Source organism: Colius striatus, chromosome 17 (genome assembly GCF_028858725.1).
Source record: "Colius striatus isolate bColStr4 chromosome 17, bColStr4.1.hap1, whole genome shotgun sequence".
Lineage (NCBI taxonomy): Eukaryota > Metazoa > Chordata > Aves > Coliiformes > Coliidae > Colius > Colius striatus.
In genome coordinates, this window is record NC_084775.1 from 12174502 (window position 1) to 12187766 (window position 13265).

General features: G+C 39.8%; 1 protein-coding gene across 2 annotated transcripts in view; it reads right to left on the reverse strand.

Moving 5' to 3' along the window:
- TMEM132C (transmembrane protein 132C) overlaps positions 1–12897 on the reverse strand; it is a 198207-nt gene extending 185310 nt beyond the window's left edge. The window contains exon 1 of one of the 2 annotated variants that reach the window (XM_062009842.1): positions 12385–12897. In XM_062009842.1, coding sequence (XP_061865826.1) covers positions 12385–12460 — 76 coding nt within the window. In that variant the 5' untranslated portion in view covers positions 12461–12897. The remainder of the gene's footprint in view (positions 1–12384) is intronic. The other variant, XM_062009843.1, reaches the window with a different exon arrangement.
- Positions 12898–13265: the final 368 nt, after the last annotated feature.

Sequence of the window (13265 nt, forward strand, 5' to 3'; positions counted from 1 at the left end):
GCATTCATGCATCATCATCACTACTGAAAGAGAGATTAAGGAACACACCATCTATCTTTGTCTCTAAGAGTGAAAATCACAGGATTTAACCCAAGTAATGCTGCTCAAGGAAATAATTCTAGCTGGCTAGAACTCAGGGTTTCTATCTGTCTTTGTTCTCAGAAACAACTGAACCACTTCACAGAACTTTTCCAAAGCAGTCAGAAAATAATGCAGCACAGAAAACTTTGGGTAAAACTGTTACAGCTTCAGAAAGTCTCATCTCAAAAGACTGTTTTAGTGGAAAGTATTGAACAGATCTGTATATCAAAGAATCAGACCTAGATGAAGTCTGCTACTTTTTTTGATGGAAAATTGTGATTAAACTATTTTTTTTAACTACCAAATCGGACCAAAAAACCCCTAAATTTTACTACATTTTCCTGACTTCTTTTTCAACATTACACTGATCCATTAGGAAACATGACATATGCAATGAATTAGGCTACAGACCTTTCATCTCAAACTGCTTTGAAATGTTGCTTAGTAAACCCACTAGAGTTCATTTTTCCAATGAAGAAAGATTTCTGCATTAAGTCTTCACATTGTGACTATACCATGTGGTTTGCATTTTCTATTTCTTCAAAACAGTTTCCCAAAAGCTCATGCTGTTTGATTCCATTTTTGGTTAAGAGGAGTTAAAATCTGAAATGTTGTGAGAAAAATTCAAAGTTACAAAGTATGTGACGGGTCATACTCAGTCTATAGTTATGTAGAGTGCTATTACTTTTTTACCATGTTAGTATAGAACTTAGTTTTCAACATAAACCCAAGAATATTTCTTCAAAGATTATTAGAAATTAACAAAATCATAGGCTGGAAACACACAAGTCACTTTCTAAAAGGTGATGTTAGTTTTCACTCCTAAAGAAATAAGTAAATATGGATAAATCTATTTAAAATGCCTCTACTTGTAACACCCAAATAATCTGGATGAAATGTATTTCAACTTATTTGAACATATGGTCCCAGATGAATTATTTTAAACATCCTTCCATGAAGATGCTGAAATAGAAGTATTTGAACTGTGCCTATTTCTTATAAACATAGACTAATTAGCAGAAAAGGCAAGAGATTTCCAAAATAGCTTCAAATCTGATGGAGTCTAGCAGTGCCAAATGCTATCTGGCATCCTGAACTGCCTCCTCTCTTCCAGCAAAGGAATATGTAAATACTGCAAAAGAAGAATTCATTAAAAAATGTTCTTTGCCTGTGAACAGCACTATGAACATCCTCTTCATCAAATCTATTTCCCTTCATAGGAAGGGAAATTGCATGGTAAAACGAGGTAGACTGAAGACACTTTAGCAAGCAATCACAAATTGTTAGGTATATATAAAGCAATATATATGTGGGTTGAAGTCTTGATGAATTGCAATACTCCTACTGAAATAAGTAGAATCAGGGCTTCGGCTGCAACACGTAAGGCATGTCAGTGCCCACAAAGCAGAATTTGTTTCACTGCAAGAGAGTTAGAACTTGATCAGATAACAGCTTATGCCAGTGTCTTGGCAGTTATTCATGTATAGGTTCTAATACTAAACTCTAATCTTTAATTCAAGAAGAGTCCACAGTCATAAAATAATGACCTATAAAAAGTCAAGAGAAACTAATATGCACTGCTGACCCTAGGCTTCAATTTGACATACTCTTATTATATGATAAATGAAGAGAGTATGTGCAAGAGCCAGAAAGTACAAAAAAGGTCAGAACATACCTAAAGTGATCCAAACACACTTAAACTTTAGTTCAGTTCAATATACAAAAGTTGAAAGGTACATCTCAGGGTCTACATCAGAATCCAAAGTTTTATAGGCACTCAGAATTGTAGATTCAACTCCAACTTTGCACATGTGTGCTACTGACAAAAGCAGATTCTTTTCCTCTCCCCTAATAAACAAAATCGAATCAATATAAGCAGTCTTCAAATAAACTATTTGCATTTTGTGACTTTGGTGACCAATATTGCCTAAAGGCACGATTTTTACCTCAAACCAGTTCTGACATTACTGCACTACATGATCGTGTTTAAATGTCATCTGATGATTCCTATTAAAGTGCCACAGTTTCATCACTATAGCTAATTTAATTCTAAATGAATTTTCAAAACCAAGACTAAAGTTCAATGGAAGCCCGAAGCTTTGAGGACTTGTGAAGCTTTGAGTCTGAAATATAGCGATATCCAATTTTAATCCGTGAAATAGCCAATGCAACACCATGAATCTATGGTTCTTTGAATAGTTGCATAATGTAATAAAGCAAGACCTTCCTGATGGACATTGCTCTACAGGTGTTTCCAAACCAGCATTTGTCTTTCAAGATCAGTCAGCACTTTCTTTTGATCTAAAAACTGCTTGTGACACTCCAAAAGAAAAAAAAAAGTATACTAATTCCATTATGTCACACACAACTGGAAAAGTTCCTTCTACTAGTTTGTTGACACTCTAAAGAAAAACATATTAGCTTATGGAATTAATGTGAATATATGACTAATGAGCACCTTCAGTACCATCATGTAATATTGATCTTGTATCAGAATGCTTTTTCCCCTAGGTAAAAACAAAACAGTAATCAAGTGCTACAGTCATTCTCATTTTATAGAGAAACAACTTAAATCTGAAAAGTTACCTAAGCATTCACACTTGCACATACAGCGGGAGAGAGAATTCAAGAAAACAAGGAGCCCTACTCTGAAGTTCTTGCTCTTCGTGTTGGAAAAAAAAACCAACTTTTCTCACTGAGATGGAGTGACAACAGGGCATGCTAAACAAATATATGAGAGCTCCCTATTTCTGAATTCTTTTAAGAGGCGTCCTTCTGAAACTGTCAACGGAACAATTATGAACAACAGAAGCACAAAGGCATTTAAAACAGTGTGAGCTCAATAGCATCTCTCACAAAAGACTGGTTTTGAACTTTTACAGAAGATGGAAAACATAACGATTAGTCACTCTGGCAAATAAACTACACTTTATTACTTTTAATACTAAGATTTGTCATCTAAAAGACATTTTAAGGTATACAATAAAGACATACTAGGATGGACACAAGAGACCCAGTCAAGAATAATCACAAACTCATGTAATGTCACATCGGCTTTTCCAAGAGGCACAGGTACAGTTATGTTAGGCATTTGCAGCTCCCTTTGGCTGTTAGTGCCAAAGCACGTCACGTAGAAATTCACTGAACAAGCATTTCTAGCACAGATGCTGTCTCCAGAAAATGTGTAGCCTTTTCTAGTTGTTACCCATACCCTATATGGCTCAAGTCCAAACCCCAAACTATAGCTACACACAAACAGAAGAATTTTTTCCATCTAAACAGGTCAATACTGCACACCTGGAGCTGTGAAACACGTCAAGTTTCAGAGTACTCACCAGAAGAGCAAGGCAGGTAAGAAAGAAAACGTAAACTAAATTCATCATTAAAACTGTGGAGCAATGTGAGGAATGACAATCTAAGGTTATTATAAATTATGACAGAAGTGTAATGCAAATTGTTCTTCTACAAGTTTTTACCTAAATATGATGCAATACTGAAACCTTTGCGAGTTTTCAGACTAATACTATTCACAAGCAGGTAACTACCCTCAGTAAGGGGCAGCCAAATTCAATCTCCTTCTTCCCTGATGTTCCAATCAGAAAAATTAACAGGTACTGAGAAGTCAATACTATATTACCTTCTCCACAGTGGTTATTTATTGTATTTTCTACTTTTTATTTCATGCCAGCAGAGTAGAAACAAACATTCTGGTGCTTTCTGCAGAGCTATGAAATTAACAAGAAAAAAACTCATCAAATCAAGTTGTACAAAAATTAATTAAGCTTAAAAGAATAAAGATGACTAAGGCATAATTATTTTACCAACAGACACACATCACCACCAAAGCAAACGCTGGAGAAGAGTGAACGTAGCAAACATGCTGCAACAGCCCAGTAAATACAGGCCACTGGTCAGTCAGGTAGGTGTCACTGTCTCAACACAAGTCTAATGGCATTGTACAATGCTTGACAGAGTAGCTCAGCTGCAGACAAGAAGAATAAAAGTGGTTAATTAAATCAGAAGTCAGTTGTGCCTGACTCTATATCCACTGATGGCAACAGGAAGGTTCTCCCTGGTTATAGTGGGCAGTGGAGCAGCAGATATTACAGTAGGCCTGTGTCCTATCTCTCCAGCAATATTTCTCCTACATACACACTATATCACTACTACATGAATGCATTCCCCATCCCTGGCTCTGACCCAAAAACCAAACCACCATTCTCCAGCAGCTATGTACTTCGAGACGCATTTCCTCCAAGCTTGAATCCTTTTTTTCCACCAGCACGTGACCACAACCCAATGCACCCCAATATACTTCTGCTCATTTTGTCTCTCCAGTTCTGCCCTCAAGCTTCCCAAGAAGCTCCCTTACACAACCTTTATCCTTCTTCATGGTTTTTCTCCCAAGGTTCTTATCTTTCTGCAAACTCTCATCCTCACTCTTTCCTCCACACCTCACTGTTCTCCCAGTTAGTCTTCTTTCTCTTTACCCAGAAAGCCTAACTTTCCCTCCCATCTGTCCCCAAACTGATACTTGTCCTTGACAATATTCAGACAACACTTTCCTGCAAGAATTGTCCATTTCACTCCCCACCTTATGCTCCAGCTTTGTCCCTTCTTTATTCTAATTAGGCAGTTCTGTCTTCCAGAAACCTCCCCTGCAGGTAGTGAAGAGGATGGAGCAACGAGAGCACAAGGATGGACACAAAGTTCTCATGCTTTGCCAAGGTCAGACTTCTACAGTGAAGTCTGTAACTGCATGAAAAGCAGAGCTCACCCTGACATGGCATATGCCCAGTGCATAGCTATTTTCACAGAATTTAGCTGTAAGGATACATCAAGTATTTCCTCGTCATGAGCAAATTCTTTCTTTCAAATGTTGCTAACTTGACATTCCATCAAAACAGCCACGGACTGTTTTCTCAGCAATCTTACAAGTCTGGCAAGTACCATCATAGTATTAGGGCTTCTCAAAGAAGAGGTCAGCAACTATTTTTAAACAAAGGAAAATACTCAGTTCCTCACGCACACATCCCCCACCTCAACTAGTTCTGTTCTTATAAACCACCGAACTCTTGGCTGAAGTTTTGGAAAAGAAAGAAAAAATAAATTATTCAATCTGATGCAGATGCTTGGCATGGAATATTTTAGCTGAAACAGTTAATGGTTGAGGAATTTATAAGAAACTATAATCAAACTCTTTTAATGGTAATTCTAATAAGAAGCAGTGCTACCAGTAACAATGTTTGTAATAATAGTGCAAGAAAGCTGGGGTTTTGGTCTCCTTTTTTGTTGTTGTTGTTGGTGAAATGGTGATGGCATGCTTTTGGTTTGAGCTCAGGAAAATAGTTTTATCTTAACCATCAAAATGTGCGTTCTACCTGCATGAGGAAATAAATGGCACTCCATTAATGTAAGCCTCACCTTCATTTGTTCAAAATGATACAGAATTGGCAAAATGAGAAAAAACATCCAATAGAGAAATCAAAGCTGCATCGTTTACCAAGTGCCTCTCATTCTCTAACCTCTCAGTGTTTAATATCCTGCATTGGATATATAATGTAAGCAACTCCCATAACAGTCTCTTTTTTACTATAGTGTCTCACGAACAAATTAAAGCCATACCACTGCAAGTGCTAGGCTGCAGTATTTGTTTAAGCTGTCTTTTCCCCCACTGGGCCCATCCTCTTTTTCCTTATGCAAGCAGTAAGTGGATCCCAAGGTGATACAAAGTTACTCTTTTTTTTTTTGTTTGATTTTTTTTTTAATAGAGTATTTTATGTGCTTTATCTGCCTGAAGCAGCTTAGAGGAATTAGAGACACGCCAAAATTGGCACAAAAAAGAGGGTTGATCAGTTTGTGAGAGGGCAGAAACCTGGCAGCATCAATTTACATTGGCTCAAGCTGGTGAGGAGCAGCACCCTCAGGCAATACAACTGGTTGGAAAATGGAATTTCACAAGGACAGAAACCAACTTCTGAAGTTTACTTTCGTTTTCAGCCAGAAGGAAAAAAAAATATAGTTACATAAAGTTAAAATGCTTTTCAAAAGTCATTTAGAACAACAAATCCTTTCATAGTAGTTACAAACGGCGAGAGCTAGCACTCTACAGAGCATCTGCTCTTATCAGTTTGTATTTGAATACATTTACCGGGAGTCAAAATTGTTATGTGAAATAGTTAACTGCACAAAAAATACTAAGTTATCTCAGTAAATTTTAGATGTAAGTATGATTTTTAAATTGCTTTGTAAATTATATCAGCTTTAAAAATATTTTCAAATGCAGAATTGCTCAGTTGAAAAATTCTACCAAGCCAAAAAAATACAGCAGTTACATACGTAATGAGACATGAGATGTATTGGTGAACATATTTCAACATCTATGCCCCATGACTGCATGTTGAGGTTAATGAGCAGAATCTAGTGGAGCAACCCCTCTGTTAAATCAGTACCATGGGATATCAGCTTACCTTTTATTTACTTTAAGATTTCCTCTTCATGCACAGTGCAACTGACTTACAGATGTGCTAGGGAGACCATTAAGCCTTTTTCTTCCCCCCATCCAAAAGCATAAGCTACATTCAAAGTCTTTTTTCGTAACTAAGCAAGACTCTTTTCCTCCTTTTACATTCTTGTTTAACTTCAAAGTTTCCATATAAATGTCAAATTCCTAAACCCCGTTTTGCAGCTTTAGTATTTGCTTTATAGTATTGATAAGGGCAATTCACTAATAGTCTCCCCTTGTAGGTTTGTGTTTCCTGATCTTACAGAGAAATAGACAACACCAATTCTGTTAGCAACAGACATTAGCATAGTTACAATTATTAAAAATTCACATTATCCTTCTACAAAACTACAGAAACTTTTCACTTTCTTCTACAATTGTTATAAAGCATTATGTGAGAAGAAACAATTAGCAAAAAAGGTCTTTGCCCTTACACATTACTCTCTTAAAACTAGTGGATGACAAAAATTAGATCAAATTTTTACTCCAACATATAATAAAAGAAGGAAACGTGTCTAACTTTCTATATGTTAAGCTGCTAAAACCATTGTAATAGAATGCTTTTCATAACGACAGTGGAACTGTGATTAGTATGATCTGTTTTATTCAAGCAAAAGAAGTACCAGAAAAAGTTGTCTCCAAGCACAAAGTTACTGACCCAAGATGCCAGTGATGCAGTAAGACATTAACACATTTCTTAAGTGTAGTGCAAAGAATCACTTAGTCAAAATGGACTTCCCTAACGAAGAGTTCACTTAATTGACGAGTGCTGCAAAGATGCCTGTAATTTTAGTGATGGGGATGACACTTTGTTTATGTAATTCAAGTTCAACAGATTAATATGCTTTAGAATAGCAAAAAAACACACAAAAAACAAGAGAGTCAACTCACTGGGTCATTTCACTAGATACAGTTAAAAAGAAAAATGGTGACCTGAGGCTGTGTATTGACCCAAAAAACATGGACAAATAGATAAAGAGAGTGTATTTCCATTTGCTAACTAAAACAGACACAGGCACTACTGGACTGAAATTATTCCCAAAGCTGGATGCATCCGCAGGCTTTTACCAGATACCTCTAAGTGAGGAGACTGCAGAAGCTATGAACTTTCAATGCACCATTTGTCCGTCCCTGTTTCAAAGGGGTCACATCTGTCACTAGAGCCTGAGCCAGTCCACAGAACACAAAACAGTACAACTGCTTGAAGAGCTGAACACTGTGAAACTGTTTTGCTAGAGTACTGAATCTGTAAGGAAGACTGAACAAAATATAAAGCACTCAGGCCTCTAAGAGCAAGTCAGGACAAGAGTTTGAACTAGACAAAAGCAAGTTTTCTGGCCAGAAAGTTATTGCTTATCATTAAGAAGGATAGAGCACTCAAATTTTAGCCAAAGACCTTAACTTAACACCTTAAAGCATCACAAAACATCACCTGTACCTGTATCATTAAGATACTAACCAAATAAAAGCCTCACAGGATGAAGCAGACAAACCAGGATCAAGTCACTCACCAACAAAATAACAATCACAGTGGATAAAACAGGGAGAGAAAGAAGGAAATGACTGATGAAAACAGTGAGACGGTGGTATTCGTGACAGTAGAGACAAAGTCTGATTCCTGCTGTGCAGCTTTTCTTTCACTAGACCCACTTTTCTCCTTGGTATCAATTCTACTTCATACACTAAAAATGTGTCCCTCAAACTGATGGACAAGTATTATTTTAAGTTACTCACAGTATGTGTTTGCTTTCTTTTACATCCTCAGTTTAGCTTTTTAATATCATATGAGATGATTTTCAATTAGTGTCTTTACATGTTTTATGTTGCTGTTTTATTTTTACATCTTTTTATCACAATATGCCTTTTGTCTATCTCAAAAATAGCTAGGACACATCTAGTGGAGCCTGCCAGATGTTAACTGCTGCCAAAATCTCAGTGTGGCAGCACAAACTTGCACGCAGCATAGGAGTATATCAAAGGGTTTACCAAAGCCTTGAAGAAACCACAACAAATCTCTGACATCTCTTCAATAATGTGATCATACTCTGAAGATTTCAAACTTTCAGTTACTTCCTCATCACTTGACTGCCTTAACCTCACCACAGTTACAAACAACAGCTCAGTGAGACTTACTGCAAAGGGGCATTACCTTGAAAACTCTACTCAGGGAAGTTTGTGTACCAACACTTTTCACACGCTTGCCATTATTCAGAGTTTTTAGCTATTCCTTCCAAGCCACCTTTCCCACCGTGCTGAACTGCTGCTTTGTTGGTAGAGGTTAACCACAAAAATACAGAACTAAATCCCAATTCTCAATAAAATCCCCATCTTGAACATAGTTTGCCAAAACTTACCAATATTTAGCCATTTAAGAAAACATAATGGTGTCTTGTTTATTACTTCATTTCATATAAACACTTAGTTCCTTAAATCAAGAGCCAGACACACATTTATGCATTAGAAAGACAACTGCAGGTGTGACATTTTGTATCACACAGTCAGGTATTTAGAAGTATGCTTGAATAGGCATTTATAATACAACTGCTGGGTATTTTACTAGGTAAGTACAGTGTCTAATAAACTTTAAGATCTACTACCAAAGATGAAAACAAAATAAATTAGAATATTAATAGCACTATCTCAATTTTAAAAGTGTTATATCCAAAAGAGATTAGCCACTTATAAAACTACATGCAGTTATAATCTAACATAATGCAAATCCCTGCTGTGTTCTTAGGTAGAACTAACGTGATGAAATTAAGAAACAGAAAATGTAGGAAGTTTGTAACACTAGGGTATGTCATGTTACTGAATTTTCAAAATAAGAGATTAAAAAAACCTCACTCCTTGAACACTTTAAAATCAGAATGATTTTTAAAAAGAAAATACCTCAATCAGTTTCCACAACAGTGAAACTAAAACAAGGATGTATTACACAACAAAAAGAAAATCAGAACAAAAGCAGGTGTTATACCAACCTATGGATGCAGAACTGTGTTTGTTTGCATTTGTGTTCAAACACTACTTAAGAACCTAAGCTTCCAGTAACCCTATGCACCTTTAACATCTGCTCAATCCTTTCTTGCACATATATACTTCTTGTGCAAATGAATCAACCCTCTACCTGTGCACTCTTAAACTCTTTTTTAGGACTTGGTAGATTCTGTATTTACAGTTTCTATGATTCTTGTTCTAGTTCACAGATAACATGAAGCTGAGGGCTCCCAATTATCTGTGCATTACACAATAAAGTAAATCTGTACACTTGTGTTTGCATTTATGCTGATTCAAGAAAACAGTTTAAAAAAAAAATCTTATTTCAAGCTCATGAATACCTCCTATTGGCTATAAAAAGGCTTAAGCACATGCATTAGCACTTAGCTGAAAAGAGGTCATTTCCTGAAAGGAATATATATCCACTTGGGATTTACTTATGTAAATATCATTTCACATACATACTCTCCACCTAGGGAACAGGCATCCAATAATTGGTATGTAGAACATGTGCTCATACCTAAATGCAAGAGCACTTTTGCACGCTGACTTTTTATACACCCTGGTCTGACTAGAGGCATGGCTTAAATTAAATGCCAAGCTTCTTTCTTGAGATTGAATGAATTAACATTATTGGCCAGATAATAACCACAGCATAATGGCACACTGAAGCCTAAGGCAACATTTCAGGAGAATTTTCTTAGAAATTCAGGCCAGATAGGAGATGCTAATGAGTTCAGAGAAGTAAATATAGCTCTTTAAATAGCAAATGACAACTTGTCTATAATAGTAAGTTTCTCAGCACATTTACAAACGCTTTCGCTTGCAAGCTATAAAGTGACTTTCATTTAGTTGGACTTCAGCTCTCAAGAACAATCACTATCCTAACACACCAACAAAAAGAGTGCAAATACACAAGGGGAGCACAAATGAAATGCTTGTTAAGGCCTCACAAGGAAACCATACAAACACCTTACTTAATCAGTTTAATTAACCAGGGTCTTTTCTAAATCATACTGTGCCCAGCAACGCTGAGAGGCAAATTCCCTGCTCTGAAGCTCTACTTTTCTTCCCTGAAGGAAAGTAATATTTTCTCTTTTATCCTCCAAGAGTACAACTCAGAAATCCCCAGCAGCTGCTGCTGAGTTGTCCCTAGCTGTGGCACTGCTACTGACTTTTTTTACAGCATGGCTGAGTCAACGCTGACCCAAGGTTCCAGCAGACAGAAAGAGCTTAAGGAGGGTAGGTTGTTTATAAACTCTCACTGTAGCACTTTCTCCTGTCCTTAAGAAGCAGGATAACCTATGTATACATCTGAAAATATTTTTGTAAGAGAAAAAAATGCCCACATATTGGTGATAAAGTCAATATATTAAGTCTAATGCAAATACTTTACTGGAGGAGATGCCATCTCTGAAGGTGAGCACGAGGCTAATATAACTCTCACTTCCAGGCTGCGGCAATCAAAATAGAAACCCATATTTCAGATTCTTCATATCAGCACTTTCAGAACACACTGAGTCACTGGGATGTCCATTAATTGTACTGTACTATACTAAAATGACCTGCATTAAGAGGCCATGCAATTTTCTCCCAAGTACTTTTTTTTCCCCAACCAATGGGAGGGGGGGAAATCCCTTCATGAATTGCTACTTGATTCCACCCTTGCTTCACTCTTGAGATACTTCTGTATATCTCATGGCTGCCTCTACAATCAACTACCCTGGGAGAGAGGTTGGCAGGACTGGACCAATCTAAACAATGAGGAGTCCTTTATTAGTAATCTTCTTATGTCAGTCAAACAGCACCACTAAATACCAACAGGATAAAAGGCTTTTTTTTTTTTTCTTCATTCCTAAGGATAGCAACAACAGTAGGAATTGCAAAGAACTTAATAAGTACCCACCCCCAAAAAGGAGAAGGGTATGTTTGTAGAAAATATCCATAGCTATCATCGTCTGAGCAAGAAAACAAGAAGTGTTGTGACATGGCAGCCCCCTGCTATTCTGGATAGAAATCCATGTTTGGATCATGCACAACTGGCATCCCTGAATCCCTTTACAGAAGATTTGCCTTTGTGAAAAGAACCCCATGATCACAGAAGTTCAGCAATGAGAAAAACCAGCAGAGCGTTCAAATGACCTCTCTGCTAAGACAAACCGGTTCCTGAGCTGTCCCTTTAATCGAGATAAGAAGCATCTTGTCCAGTGCCGGTAACAGGGCTTCTATCCAGTCTCTAGAGCTACTATTGCACAACTCCAACATCATTTAAAAGACACCGTTCCTAAACACTATCATTGTACTCCTGGTGCCTATCCTGACGCTCCCTGTATTCTGTTCCAAGCTGGGACTGGGATAACCTCTCCCACAGATAAGATCTCTTTAACACAACGCAGTAATAAAGATGCATTTGTAAATATCATGATCGTTGAGGCAGACAGAAACTTTCCCTCTTTCTCATTTTAGTCAAATGAAACAAACAAGAAACAAACAAGAGTGGAATTTAAAGAAAAGGGGAGAGGGAGTGAAATTTTAAAACAGCAGGGAGAGATAGAGGCAGAAATTAAAAGGAAAAGGCAAAGGAGAAGGAGGAAGGAGTAATTTAGTTCACACGCTGCTACGACTGAAAATAAGATGCTTGCTTAGGAAGGAGTTCAAGTCGCTGCCTGAATAGCTGCAAACCAGCCCAGCGCAGCCTGTACGCGATCAACTGGTGCCTCCGCTCCTCACCCGGCAGCGCAGCAGCCGCCACCCCTCCGCAGCACCGCCAGCAGCGCCCGGCGACAAGTGCCCCCCGCGCTTACCTCCGCAGAGCAGGACTCCGAGGAGCAGACTGACAGCCGGGCAGCGGGGCCCGCCGCCCCGGGCAGCCCCCTCCATGCCGAGGAGACGGGAAACGTCCCGGGCGCGGCTCTGGGGGGCTCGGCCGACGCCGCTAGCTCTCCCTGCCTGCCGCCCGCTGCGGGCTCGCCATCGCGCAGCTTCGCACGCACACCTCGCTCCGGAGCGCCGCTCAGCCCTGCGCCGGGCTCCCGCACATGCCGGCTCCGCTCCTTCACCCTCAGCCCCACACGCCCGCGCCTTCCCCCTGCGCTCTGCCCTAGTGCCGGCGGGGACGGGCCGGGCGGGCAGCACCCATGGCCGGCTGAGGCTGCCGGACGCCCCGGCACCGCCACGCTCCACAGGCAAAAGTTTTCAAGTGGGCGATCAAAGGGCGGGGAAGGTCCGGGAGTCGGGAAGCTGGCGGGGCTGGATCGTCCCCCGGCCGCTGGCTGGCTGGCTCCCCCGCTAAACCCGAGCGCCCTCCGCCGCGGCTCCAGCCGGCTCCGCTTCCCTTGCCTTTATCTCGGGGCCGCCGGCAGACGCGCGCACACACTTTTCCCTCAGAGGAGGGAGGGAGGGAAGGGGGAAGGGCGCGGGGGAACCACCGAGCTCGAGCCGGCGGCCGTTGGCGCTCGCGCTCAGGGGAGGGGTCGGGGGGAGCCCTACCTACGGCCGCCCTCAGCGCCAGGCGCTAGAGGATGGAGAGCCGCGGGAGGGGCTGAGGGAGGGATGCCCGGTGCCGAGCGGGGAGGAGCAGGACCAGCTGTCGGTTCCCTGATGCTGAGCCCCCTCGCCGCAGGAGAAGGCTGAGGAGGTGAGACTCCCGCTCAGAGATCCGGGGCTGCGAAGGGAGGAAAGATTT